Genomic DNA, 13853 nt, shown 5'->3' on the forward strand with positions numbered 1-13853 from the left:
TCTTTACACTTGGAATTCAATATTTTTCCTATTATTTAAAAAGTAGGCTCTTCCTTGATTAATGCTGGATTTTTCCCCTAACAGTGTTATTTTTTTTCTTTTTTCTTTTTTCTTTTCAAAAGACATGCAGTCGAGAAAATCGTCATGAAATTCCTATTCTGGGATTCCAAGTGTTTTTTAGTGTAAATTTATCATTTTCATTTGACGTGCACCTTCCAACATGTTTTTCATCTACATACAATTTCTTTTATGTGCTTTTTGCAGTCGGCTTTCTTTTTAGGTAGAACATTTTTCGCTGCTTCCATGCCGAGGAGAAGATAAATGTCCGTTTCTCTACACATTACTACCAATTCTGTGAATGGCTCTTGCATTTACAAAACAGCCTCACATTGAGGCTCACCAACATGGGTATGCAAAAATTCACCATTGCAGAATTTAACATCACACATCCTCTGGAATCTCTCCACAAATTCCATTGCACTTGTTCCCAAAACAAAAGATGCATTGATCAAAGCTAGTGGTGATGTATCATCAAATACAGACGAATGGAAGGCTGCTATACTCAACACTTTTCATTTGAATCCTTTTCTTCATCTAATCTGGATATAGAATTACAGGAACCGTAGGTAGATGGCTAAACAGATAGATAGATAGATATATGTATCATGGCTGTTGTATATAATCTGGTTTGCTAAACACCGAATCCACAATTGATCAAGTTGTGGTCATGAAATTCTCACTGATCAAAACACATGGGTAGTTGCGCTTCTTCAGATCAGCCTCCACAAAGGGTCGCGTTGCAGGGTCCCTGAATAGATCTTGGTCGGAGGTCATTATGCCGCGGCCCCAGACGATGTTCCTGAAGTCCTGGGTGTCGAAAAGGTTGCACGTGTAGCGGTCGATCTGCAGTGGAGTGGCGGAGGTGTTGGAAGGGCACTTGAGCTGCAGTTAGAGAAGGATCCTCTTTGGCATGGTGGGGTCGATGGTGGTGAAGATCCTGTCGCACAGGTGGATGCATTGGGTGATTCCGATGGTGTGACAACCGGAGAGGTCGACCATCTGCTGAGCGGTTAGACCCTAAGAAGCAAAGACACTTACGAGCTCCTGGCTCGTGAAGGTAGCAGGAGGCAGGTTCAGCGGGGGATCCGAAACATTCGAGACGCTGCCGTCCATACGTCCCGCGGGGACCTCCCAGCCTTTTCCTTTGGTCAAGATCACGGTGTCGCGAGAAGCGAATGCGAGGATGTCAGCGCATGATACCACTCCAGGACAGGCTTCCTAGACGGCGGCCTTGGCTGCGTCGAAGGCTTCAAAGCCATGGATCCCGACATTCTGTACGGCAGCTCTCTCTGTGTCGTTTCCTGCCAACAGGATGGAGGCGTCGCAGCCCTGCAGCCATCAAGAGATTCATTAAAGCAATGTTACAGTTTTCTCTGAATCGGGCTTGACTCGATGTCCGCCATCGAAAAAGACATGAAACATATCAGTATTAACTAGTATCAGAAAGATTCACAAAATTCGATTCATGAGCCTAATCCCCATATGTGAATTCAGGTTATTACCGCTGCAATGTATGTTGTGCAGCCACGATGATTCGAAATGCGCCCCACGTACGAAAAGATTGAAACATGTAAAACTAATTTAAGCTCAATCTTTGCAATGCGCCGCGGCACAGTATTGTATCAAGAGCAACCGACAGGTTATAGAAATGATCAGTTGCCTACGTACCCGAACGAAGCAGTCATGGAAGATGAGACGGAGAATTCCGAGTGCAACTGTGTTCTTCTCGTACGCTTTCTGAATTTCCTTGAACACGATTTGCTTCGCATTGGGACACGAATGGTCGTAGAAGCCGTACCTCACCGTGGCATCTACCCCACTCATCACCAGTGCTACGACTAGTACTAAAGCTACAAGAGAAGACCTCATCTTCTTGTGCGCCATCCTGCACTATCTGCTCAGTGCGAAATCCCACCGGCAGCCTGCAGCTGGCTGAAAGATGGATCTCCAAATGGCGGGATCAGCACAATAAAAAGGACTGAACAAGTGAATGAATTACTAATGGAGCCTGAGTGCTGGTTTATATGCTTCGATCGGAGAGGACGCAACCTCTCCCAAAAGAATGGGAGCTGCCCCGAGTGGAACTCACGAGTGAAGCTGCCCGTGTCGATCTACCAATTGCAGGGTCTGTTTTTGAGCTTGCCTTCGAAGCTGTCTTTACGCTACGTTTAGCACGCAGTACAATTTTGGCGCGTTGGCAACAACCATGAAATTCATTCCTTCGCATCTGGCATTACGTTGAAATATCTTCTGTTCCTGAGTCTGCGATACCAATCACCCATCCACTGTATCGTAGGTCGATTTGTTCCACTCCAAGCACAAGTCAACTGATTGGAAAATTTGTTTTTAAATGCACATGCGCTGGGTGTTTGTCTCAGCCAAGGTCAGCGCCCTGTTGTCTATAAGTCCCTGCTTAGATCGCATCCCAGGAACCCTTTCATGGCCGCTGCGACACAGATTCCAGCGCACAGCTTCATCATTTTCACAGCCCTTTTCCACTTGTGGTAATTATTGATGCTAATTTGAGTGCATCTGGAATTTGTCCACCAAACTGAGCAGAAACTCGATGTGATATGCTTTAAAAATTCGTTTCAGATCGAATGTTGCAAGACTCAGTTTCGACGTTCATTTTCCTTGCTTCATATAATTGGCACACTATTTTTGTGTTGCATCAGTTTGCTTTCCCTCATTTTCAAAGGTAATCACGGATTGTTATTGATGTCGGCTTTTCGTTACATTGTTTTATGTTTTGATGTCTTGGAAGGTCATGAATTTATGGAAAAACGTCAGAAAAACAACATTGTGACTTCTCAACTTCGAAATACATTCTCGATATTAAGTCGATAGTTTTTTTGAGTTTTTGACTAATTAAAAGTATGAATTCACTGTTTTCTCACTCGTATAAATTATTTATAACAAGGGATCACTAATGAATAGAAAATAAATATATGTAACATAGTTGCAAGACATTAGCTTCAATCATTCATCCAGTTCACCTATCCATGGGGCAAGTCGCGACAGTCTGTACCGACAGCCGAGATCGCACAAGAATATGTTTTATGGACGCCGTCCCGAAAGAGGGCGATAAATTCGCGACTGTTTTACAACGATGGGAGGGACCTAGACTAATGGCCGAGGATCAAGCAGCTCACGCAGCGTCAAATTATGCAGTACAATAAAACAAATCCAAGGTAGATCGGACCCAGCGTCGGAGACTGTAGGAGACCTGGCTCTAGATCCAACGCCGCTGCAAAGGAAAACGCCGGACATCGATATGGTACCATAGCCCCAACTGCCTGTTTCTCCACAAATGCAAAATTTCGAACTCCAAACTTTTGTACACGCGGACTGTTCACTAATGTCGCAATTTGTTCTTGGCTAGCCTGGCGCTGAGCTGTCGTATGAAAATTTTCCACCCACGCGCAAGGCAGATCGATCTCATTACCCGAAGGAAAGGCCCTTTTTCATCGTGTGGTTGAAGCTCGCTGAAACTATCCGCCAGCTAACACATTGAGCTCATAATCCACTGCGGTTATACTCTAGGAATTGTACAATATATATGCAAAGTAGCAATTATGTATTACATAAAGGGATTATATATTATGTTGTGCCCAAACTCTCCGTCGTTAGCCTTCATCTGAGCTGGCTATGGTGTTCAGTTTGGCTGCGTCCATCTGTAGTCAACATAAACCCTTAGAAATGAAGACAAAGTTGTGGAGTACGTCGAGAATCAAGACGTCGAGGTTGCCGGTTATGAATGTGTACTACCAGATCTGGTAGTACTGCTGATGGAATGTCACTAGTTGACAACAGTGTCATTGCATCACATAGCACAAATAAATAAATAAATTTATATCTATATATATATATATATATATATATATTTTCATACACATGCGAGATGGGATTTCACATGTGAAGGCATCAAAAACCTCAGAAATGAGTTTCAACATATAGTTAAATTCGAAAATGGCGGCAACATGGGAATGATTTGCCTACAGAACAATGAAGCACAATACTGTATTAGAAAGGTAAAGATGAATATACAAACAATAATAATTTGGCAATTAAAAATTCTAATGGGATCTTTGTATATGAACTTATTAATATAACAAGATTTTAGATACATCTTATTCTCCAACAATTCTTTGAGAAAATCCTAATTCTTTCATAATAATATATAAAACCTCTTATAATTTTTTATGATCAATGCTTATAAGTAATTTGGATCTTCATATGTTTTGTGGCTCTATTTGAGAGTTTTATACCATTTAAATATTGAATAATGTCACAATATTATTTGAGTTGTTTAGCAACATTTATAGCCATGACATCCAAATAATTATATCCATCTCAATTACTTGTTCTTAATAAAAAAATAATCCTCACTTGATGTTTAATTTGAAGATTAAGTCCTTGCATCAATAAATAAAATAAAATGAATTATCATTCTTATAATAATTGGTTTATTAAATATATATACATATATATATTGATATTTAATGGTATATAATATTTATTACCTTTTTTTCAAATAAAATCTTTTAAAATCAAATATACGCCTTATAATTATAAGATGAAAAAATTTTAGAATTCCAACTTTTTTCAATAACTATTATTTTAGTGTTGATTTTTTTATTCATTAGCGATGGCAACTTTGCTATATTTTTGTATTTTTTTTAATTCATAAAAAGTCTTTATTATTATGAAATAATTATTTATAAAATATTTATAATTTTAATATATATATTCATCTTCCTTTAAAGAATTTAAATTCTAAATATAATTTATAGAATTTTTTATAATTAGATTATCTTTATATTCTTTTCTATCACTTTTAAGTAATATTTATGTTATTCTTATCTATTATATTACATCTTTTATACAAGTTTGTTATAAATCTAATTTTTTGGTTGGATTAAATTAATATTAGAAATTAAATTTATTTTAGTTAATACTTCTATTAATTCTTTTATCTTTGGAGTTCTTTCTAAAAGTCTTATTTCAAGCTTCATTAGTTATTACAAATCATAATTTTAATTAGAAAGAAACCTCTTTTAAACTCTTAATTTAATTTCTAAACTTTATTAATTTTATTTTGTGGTTTTTATTTTTATTTATAAATCTAAAGTCTTTTTACACTTCATTTATTATTATAGCTATAAAAATAAGACAATAATAAAATATCTAAGATTTAATACTTGAAAAAATAAAATTAATTATAATATGCCTTTAAATTTTAAAACTTTGAGAAATCTTAATAAATAAATTTTATAATTTGTTATTGTATTCTTATCAAAGATACACATATTTACTTAGATTAAAGAAATTAGATAGAAGTAAGTAAATTTGATATTATCTTATGGACAAGTGGCATAGATACAAGCTTGACTTTTAATGTATTTTTAAGTGATTGGTAGATTAAAAACTTGGCAAAAAAATTGATTAGGTATTGTACATGTTGGCCACTCATAGTATAAGTTGTCATGGACATACGCATGTAAGCCAATAATTACATGTATAAATGGGTAGAAGTAAGTAAAAGTAGGTAAAAGTAAGTTAATTCTATAATATTTGCTATGAAAGCTTCCTAGAAGGTTAATAGATGTTGCTTTGACTTTATAGGTGTCTTCAATTGACTTTTTAGATTAGAAACGTGGTCAACAAGTTGGCCATATGCCACACATGTTGTTAGCTTAAAGACCAAGCTAACTATGTGGCCCACACGTAGAAAAACTTGCCTTGTAAGTCAAGGCATATATCCTACAAAGTCAACACATATTGGAGGTCCTATAGAACATCGCCACGTAGCTCCTAGTTAGATAGTATATATAGAGACAAGAGTGAAGCCTTCTTCACTCTTATCAACTCTTTTCTTGCTTCTAGTCTAGTTTCAAGGGTCTCTAGTTTTTTGTCTTATGGCAATAGCCATTCTAGTTTCTTTCTTAATATACATATTGGATTATTTCTATTTTTTCATCTTTCTTTGACAAAAGTCTCACTTGTTTATTTGTCTTTATCAAGTTTTTATCCTTGACATAAGTTGACAATGTAGTGCACATATAAGAAACTTTTCTTACAAATTAGATTCATGTTTTGCAAGTTGGACACATCTTGGAGGTCCTATAGAATATTGCCTTGTAGCTTCTAATTAGATTGTATATATAGAAGCAATAGTGAGACCTTCTTTATTCTTTTGAAAGTCTTTCTTATTTTTAGTCTTGTTTCAAGTCTCTAATTATTTTATTTTTAATAGTAACTATTCTAATTTTAATATTATATTATCTTTAAGTAAAAATCTACTTTCTTTAATTGACATACAAGTGTATTGATATTTTTATTGTTTATGTTTCATGTCCTTGATAATTTTTAATTTTTTAAAAGTTTCTTATTTCATTTGGCTTAAATCATAAATTAAAATTTTGTATACGTTTATTTATTTATTATAGAATTTATTATAAAAAAATTATTATAATATATATATTATATAATAAAATTATTTTTTAGATTTTTTTTTAATCCATTAAAGTATCTTTATCATTAAAAAGTCGAAAATAAAAGTTATTTATATTTTCTTTATTTAATTTTTAGTATTAATATAATCTTATTTTTATTATTTCAAAAAAAATTTAAAGATTTTTTTTTATTTATTTTTCCAAAACTAAAATAATCATTTTAAGTTACTTTTTATTGTATAAAAAAAATTAAAATAATTCTCCATATATCTTTTTTAAAATTTTTAATAATTTTTTTTATTTAGTTAATATATACATATACATTGCTTATTATGCTTCCATCTTAGTGTATTGCTTATTGTCATAGACATACACATGTAAGCCAATAATTACATATATAAATAAGTAAAAGTAAGTAAAAGTAAGTAAAAGTAAGTTAATTCTATAGTATTTGATATGGAAGCTTCCTAGAAGCTTCATAGACGTTGCTTTGACTTCATAGGTATCTTTAATTGACTTTTTGGATTAGAAACGTGGTCAATAAGTTGGCCATGTGCCACACATATTGTTAGCTTGAAGACCAAGCTAATTATGTGGCCCACACGTAGAAAAACTTGCATTGTAAGTCAAGGCATGTGTCTTACAAAGTCAACACATATTAGAAGTCCTATAGAACATCGCCACATAGCCCCTAGTTAGATAGTATATATAGAGACAAGAGTGAAGCCTTCTTCATTCTTGTCAACTTCTTTCTTGCTTCTAGTCTAGTTTCAAGGGTCTCTAATTTTCTTGGTTTCTTGGCAATAGCCATTCATGTTTCTTTCTTAATATATATATATATATATATATATATATATATATATATATATATATATATATATATATATATTAAGTTATTTCTATTTTGTCATATTTCTTTGAGATAAATCTCACTCATTTATTTGTCTTTTTCATGTTCTTATCCTTGACAGATTGATAAGAGTACACTTACAATATCAGAGCTTTGTCTAATCTTGATTAAGAGTGGATTACCCCTTTTTCTTTATAAGACATAAGCATATTAGAAGTTGTAGATTATCCTCTTCTAAATTGATATTTTTCTTAGTATTTTCTTTATTCTCAAGTCCTCCCTTTTATTTGTCTTGAGCGATATTAGACATCTTCTCTTTTCTAAGTGTTATCATGGCAGAACTTTCTGAAATGAAGAGTGCAATGGCACAAATGCAAGAGCAATTGAGGGAGTTAATGCTTGTGTTACATCAACTCAATTTACCACCACAAGGAACAACAAGATTGGTAGGAAGTGAAGATATAGAAATGATTGGAGCTGCTTCAACATCTACACCAAATCATGTCCCTTTTCCTATGGTAGAACGCCCTTCCAGTGTTAGAGAACCAAGAATTGCCCTACTTGAGAAGTTTGATGGCATCAGATTAAAGTTTAGAAGATTTATCAATCAAGTACAACTTGTGATTGAACTTCAACTCCAAAGCTATCCAACTCCAAGATCACAAGTTAGATTCATTAGTACGCTTCTTTCAAGTTGAGCATTATCATGGTTTTCATCTTTTCTTGAATGACGAGATCCAATATTGGATAATCTAGAGGCTTTTCTAGTGGAGTTTTGATCCATGTATAGAGAACATGATACAATTCATCTTGCAACCAATAAGATCCATATTTTATGACAAGATAATCGATGAGTAACATTGTATGCTTTATAATTTTGACAACTTGCAACTGATATCAAGTGGGATGATGTTGTACTCATTAGCCAAATTTTCTACAGATTACAATATGAGGTAAAAAAATTAATGCTCAACTTACCTAATCCTTAAACATTGAGTGAAGCAAATTTGCTGTGAAGTGCAACAATCGACTTTTTGAAATCTGATCTAAGAACCGTACAAGTGGATCTCAACGTAACTACAATTCAATAGCAACACCAATATCTCTTCAACACATACAATCAGAAGTAGAAGATATGCAAATTGATGCAGTACGTTTCAAACCTCTTACTAAGCAAGAAAAGACTCATTGTCGTCAAGAAGGTTTGTGCTTATATTGTGGAGAATCTAAGCACACTATTCCACATTGCCCAAAGAAACGATGCAATCATAAAATGGAGAGTATGGCAATCAAAGAAGATAGCATGTCAGAAAACGAATTTTTCCAGCTACAATAGGGATCGTACGGCAAGAACCCTATACAATGCCTAGTGAAGGTCCTATCCTCTCCTCAGAACCGTCTCCATGTTTTTCGATAAATATTATTCTAGGACCTAACTATCTCAAAGTCTCTGCCTTGCTAGATTCAGGAGCCTCAACATGTTTCTTAGATGAAAAATTTGTTAAAAGATATAGCATATTTTTAGTAAAGAAAACTAAACATGTTCATGTAGAAGTCATAGATGGTCGTCCGTTGTCTTCAGGAGATGTTACTCATAAAATCCTTCTTATAGAAATAACAACTAATGGTCATAGTATTTTTATAATATTTAATATCATTAGATCTCTTTCTAATCTAATTATTTTAGGTTTATTATGGCTAGAGAAATATAACCCTAAAATAGATTGGACTTCTCGTAGTCTTGACTTTTGTGAAAGTATAACTAAGAGTGTAATTAATCAAGTAGAATGTCATAAGTCTAGTATAATTAAACCTATATTTGTAGGTACAAATGCTTTCTTGTATGCTGCAAAAGAAGGATCACCTTGTGTCATTTATGCCACACCTGTTTCTATTGGAGGAAAGACTTCAAGTGGCATTCCAAGCCAATATCAAGATTTTCAAGATGTATTTGTGAAAAAGAATGCAGATACTCTTCCAGAACATCGTTCCTATGACTGCTCAATTGACCTTCAAGAAGGAACACAACTGCCATTTGGACCAATCTACAATTTATCTTAAAAAGAATTGGCTGAACTCAAGGAGTATATTGAAGAGAATTTGGCCAAAAACTTCATACGCCATTCCAAATCTCCAGCAAGAGCTTCAATTTTATTTGTGAAGAAAAAAGATGGATCATTGCAGATGTGTATTGATTATCGAGGACTCAACAAAATCACTATCAAAAACAAGTATCCGCTACTTTTGATATCTGGATTTCTTGATCAGTTGAATTAAGCTAAGATCTATACAAAAATAGATCTATGAGGAGCATACAATTTGGTACGCATCAAAAAAGGAGATGAATAGAAGATTGCATTTCGAACAAGGTATGGACATTTCGAATACAATGTCGTGCCTTTTGGACTTACAAATGTACCAGCAGCATTCCAACATCTAATGAATGATGTCTTTCGGGAGTTTTTAGATGATTTTGTTGTCTGTAACCTAGATGACATCTTAATCTATTCTAAGAACCCAAAAGAACATGAACTTCATATTCGTCAAGTATTACAAAAACTAAGAGATATAGGACTCTATGCCAAGATAGAAAAGTGTGTATTTCACACTACTCAAGTCGACTTCTTATGATACATTATTTCAAATGATGGACTTATGATGGATCCCAAGAAAGTTCAAACTATTATGAATTGGAAGATGCTAAAAATGGTAAGAGATGTCCAATGCTTTTTGGGATTTGCCAATTACTATCGGATCTTCATCAAAGACTTCTTTCAAGTTGGAGCTCCACTTACACGTTTGACTTATAAAGACAAACTTCAATAGAATCAAGTTGCAGAAGTAGCATTTGAAGCTTTGAAGACAGCCTTTGTTTCTGCACCAATCTTGTATTATGTCAATTTTTCTAAGCCATTTTTTATGGAAACAAATGCATCAGACTTTGCTTTGGATGCCGTATTGTAATAAATGGGAAAAAATGATAAACTTCATTCAATAACTTTTCATTCCTGAAAATTTTTAGCAATCAAGATCAACTATGAGATCCACAACAAAGAACTTCTTGCAATCATGGATTTGTTTCAAGAATGGTGCCATTATCTAGAAGGTGCTTCTAGCCTAGTCATAGTATATACAGATCATAAGAACCTTGAATATTTTATGTCAGCACGTGTTTTGAATCGTCGTCAAGCTCATTGGAGTATGTCTTTGTCAAGATTCGAATTCAAGATCACTAATCGACCATGAAAACAACAAGGTTTATCAGATGCACTCTCTAGATGATCTTATCTTGCACCAAAGGAAGGAGATGCTGCTTTTGATTAACAACGAACAATTCTCTTGAAGCCAGAGCATCTTCATCTTCGAGCAATGAAATCAAAACTAACTGTTGATTCAACTTTCATTAAGCAAGTTCAATCAAGTATGTCTTCTGATCCTCTTATTTGTGATATTAAGGAAAATCCTTCAAAGTCTCATGATACTTCCAAGTTTGAATTCAAGAATAATCTACTATATTTTGAAGGACACCTATATGTTCTAGAAAGTGAAGCTCGATTATGTGTTCTTCAAGCTTGTCATGACTTTCTAACAATAGGATATTTTGGATACAATAAAACTTTGGAACTAATATCTAAAGACTTTTGGTGGCTACAAATGTAGAAAGCAGTCAAAGATTTTGTATAATCTTATGATGTTTGTTCAAGATGAAAAACTCCTCGTCATTGACCTTATGGACTTCTTCAGCCATTATCCATTCCAGAACAACTATGGACTTCTATTTCCATGGATTTCATCACAGATCTTCCAATCTCAGGTTTTTATGACTCTATATTCGTGATAGTAGATTATTTTACTAAGATGGCATATTTTGTACCATGTACAAAATCTATCACAGGTGAAGAAACAGCTAAGCTCTTTCTGGACAATATCTATTGCTATCATGGATTATCCAAGGATATTATATCAGATAGAGGAACTCAATTTGTATCAAGATTTTGGCCGACTCTTTTCAAGATTCTAAAAGTGGATATAAAACTATCTTCAGCATTCCATCCTCAAATTGGTAGACAAACAGAGTGTGTTAATCAAGTTTTGGAGCAGTATTTAAGATGTACCATTAACTACCAATAAGATGATTGGACAACTCTTTTGCCATTGGCATAGTTTGCTTACAATAACATGGTACATTTTTCTACAAAATAAACACCTTTCTTTGCTAATTATGGTTATCATCCATGACTTGATACTTTTGACTTTTCAAAAGTTGATAATCTTGCTGCAAAAGATTTGGTAATTCATTTGTCAGAGCTACATGCAATAATCAAGGCGTAGTTAAAAGAAGCTCAAAAACAACAAAAGGTCAATACAGATGTCTATCGAAAGGAACAACTACCATTCTACATGGGTGATAAGGTATGGTTACTTCGTCGCAATATCAAGACCACTCGTCCTTGTGACAAGTTGGACTATCGAAAGCTTGGACTATTTTCTATTTTTGCTCAAATCAATCAAGTTATATATCGTTTATATCTACTAGAGTCAATAAAAATCCATCCAGTATTCCACGTGTCTCTTCTTGAACCATACAAGATAATGGACATACCAAGAAGAAGACAAGCTCCACCTCCTCTTATAGAACTGGATAATAATGAAGAGTTTGAAGTAGAAGAAGTCTTAGATTCAAGGCGGCGTCGAAATAAATTAGAATATCTTGTCCATTGGCGCGGATATGATATTAGTGAACGCACATGGGAGCCAGTAAAAAATCTTACAAATGCAGCAAAGGTGGTAGAGGCTTTTCATCGACGACATCCATCAAAATCAAGATGAAAAACTTCCTTATAAAAGAAACAAGATCTAAGCAAGATAACATTCTACTTTCAATCCTTGTTTGTAGTTTTTTTGTAGTTGTGACGCTCAAGAGATGGAGAACCAACAACCAACAGATTCGACTCAAGAGCCTTCATTTGTTGACATACCAAACAAGACATTACGATTGTTATAACCTTCAAGACGATGTAATTGAGATGAAGATCTACAAGAACGACATGTTCTTCTTCAAATAGATTGCGAGATACAACGCATTTGGTATCATGACCTTAGAAGGAACTCTTGATGTTTGGTGATTTTACTAGAGGTAAGAACAACTCCTGATGGTATTCCAAATGTTTTATTCGAAGGAAGTTATGAAGGCCTCAACAAAGATCAAATAACTGGGTGGTCTTCCCGCCTTGGTATGGGACACTATCGATGGTTGAGAGGCCCTATCAATCATCTTCGAAGAGAACAAAGATCAGAGTATGTGGCGAATACAATTCATCGCATCATAAATTTTTCAACATATGATTACCGCTCTTCATGGAACTCGTTCCTAGAAGAGGAGGTAATGTCATAGATATACACATGTAAGCTTGTAATTACATATATAAATAGGTAGAAGTAAAATTAAGTAAAAGTAAGTTAATTCTATAATATTTGCTATAGAAGCTTTCTAGAAGCTTCATAGACGTTGCTTTGACTTCATAGGTGTCTTTAATTGACTTTTTGGATTAGAAACGTGGTCAATAAGTTGGCCATGTGCCACACATGTTGTTAGCTTGAAGACCAAGTTAACTATGTAGCCCACACATAAAAAAACTTGCATTGTAAGTCAAGGCATGTGTCTTACAAAGTCAACACATATTGGAGGTCCTATAGAACGTCGCCACATAGCCCCTAGTTAGATAGTATATATAGAGACAAGAGTGAAGCCTTCTTCATTCTTGTCAACTTCTTTCTTGCTTCTGGTCTAGTTTCAAGGGTCTCTAATTTTCTTGGTTTTTTGGCAATAGCCATTCCAGTTTCTTTCTATATATATATATATATATCAAGTTATTTCTATTTTGTCATCTTTCTTTGAGAGAAATCTCACTCGTTTATTTGTCTTTATCATGTTCTTGTCCTTGACACTTATTATGCTTCCATCTTAATATATACATATACATTGCTTATTATACTTCCATTTTTTCCTTCATATTCTCATATTAGATTCAAAATCTTATTTATATACTTCATAGAAAATTAAGATAATAATGCTTGAGGCTTTGTTTTGTACTTCCTTATATAATAAATCTATGACTATATTCCAAGCCACTAAAGTCTTTTACTTTTTAAATTTCTACAATAAATTGGTTTTCTTTGCCTTCCAAGTTCATTGTCTTTGATTTCTCTTGATTTTAATATCTTCTTGACTTTTGTATATTGTTGACTTTTGTATCCATGTCAACTTGTATTATTGACTTTTATCTAGTCAAATTTTATCTATGTTTAGTCTATTTCTTTAATTAAAATATTCATTCTAATTTCGAAGACTATAGTTCAAATAAAAACTATCTACATAATTTTATATAAAGAAATTGATTCTATATATATATATATATATATATAAGTAAATAAATGTTAAATTGACCCACTCATCAAAACCATCATTGTATCCCGTTCCCAACCCC

General features: G+C 33.9%; 1 protein-coding gene across 1 annotated transcript; it reads right to left on the minus strand.

Annotated features, from left to right (window-relative positions):
• Positions 1–1119: 1119 nt before the first annotated feature.
• LOC112276984 (peroxidase N1-like) lies at positions 1120–3838 on the minus strand. The gene is made up of 2 exons (XM_024508862.3): positions 1729–3838; positions 1120–1389 (listed from the first exon to the last, which is right to left on the minus strand). The coding sequence occupies exons 1-2, from the start codon at positions 1942–1944 to the stop codon at positions 1279–1281; spliced, it is 327 nt and encodes a 108-aa protein (XP_024364630.1). The 5' UTR covers positions 1945–3838; the 3' UTR covers positions 1120–1278.
• Positions 3839–13853: the final 10015 nt, after the last annotated feature.

This window comes from Physcomitrium patens, chromosome 24, assembly GCF_059467195.1.
Source record: "Physcomitrium patens ecotype Gransden chromosome 24, ASM5946719v1, whole genome shotgun sequence".
Lineage (NCBI taxonomy): Eukaryota > Viridiplantae > Streptophyta > Bryopsida > Funariales > Funariaceae > Physcomitrium > Physcomitrium patens.

Excerpts from the sequence above, each read along its gene's own strand:
- LOC112276984 (XM_024508862.3), bottom strand. The coding sequence starts at position 1,944 with ATGGCGCACAAGAAGATGAGGTCTTCTCTTGTAGCTTTAGTACTAGTC. Across the intron at positions 1,390-1,728 it reads TCCATGACTGCTTCGTTCGG|GGCTGCGACGCCTCCATCCT; the intron begins GTACGTAGGCAA and ends TGATGGCTGCAG.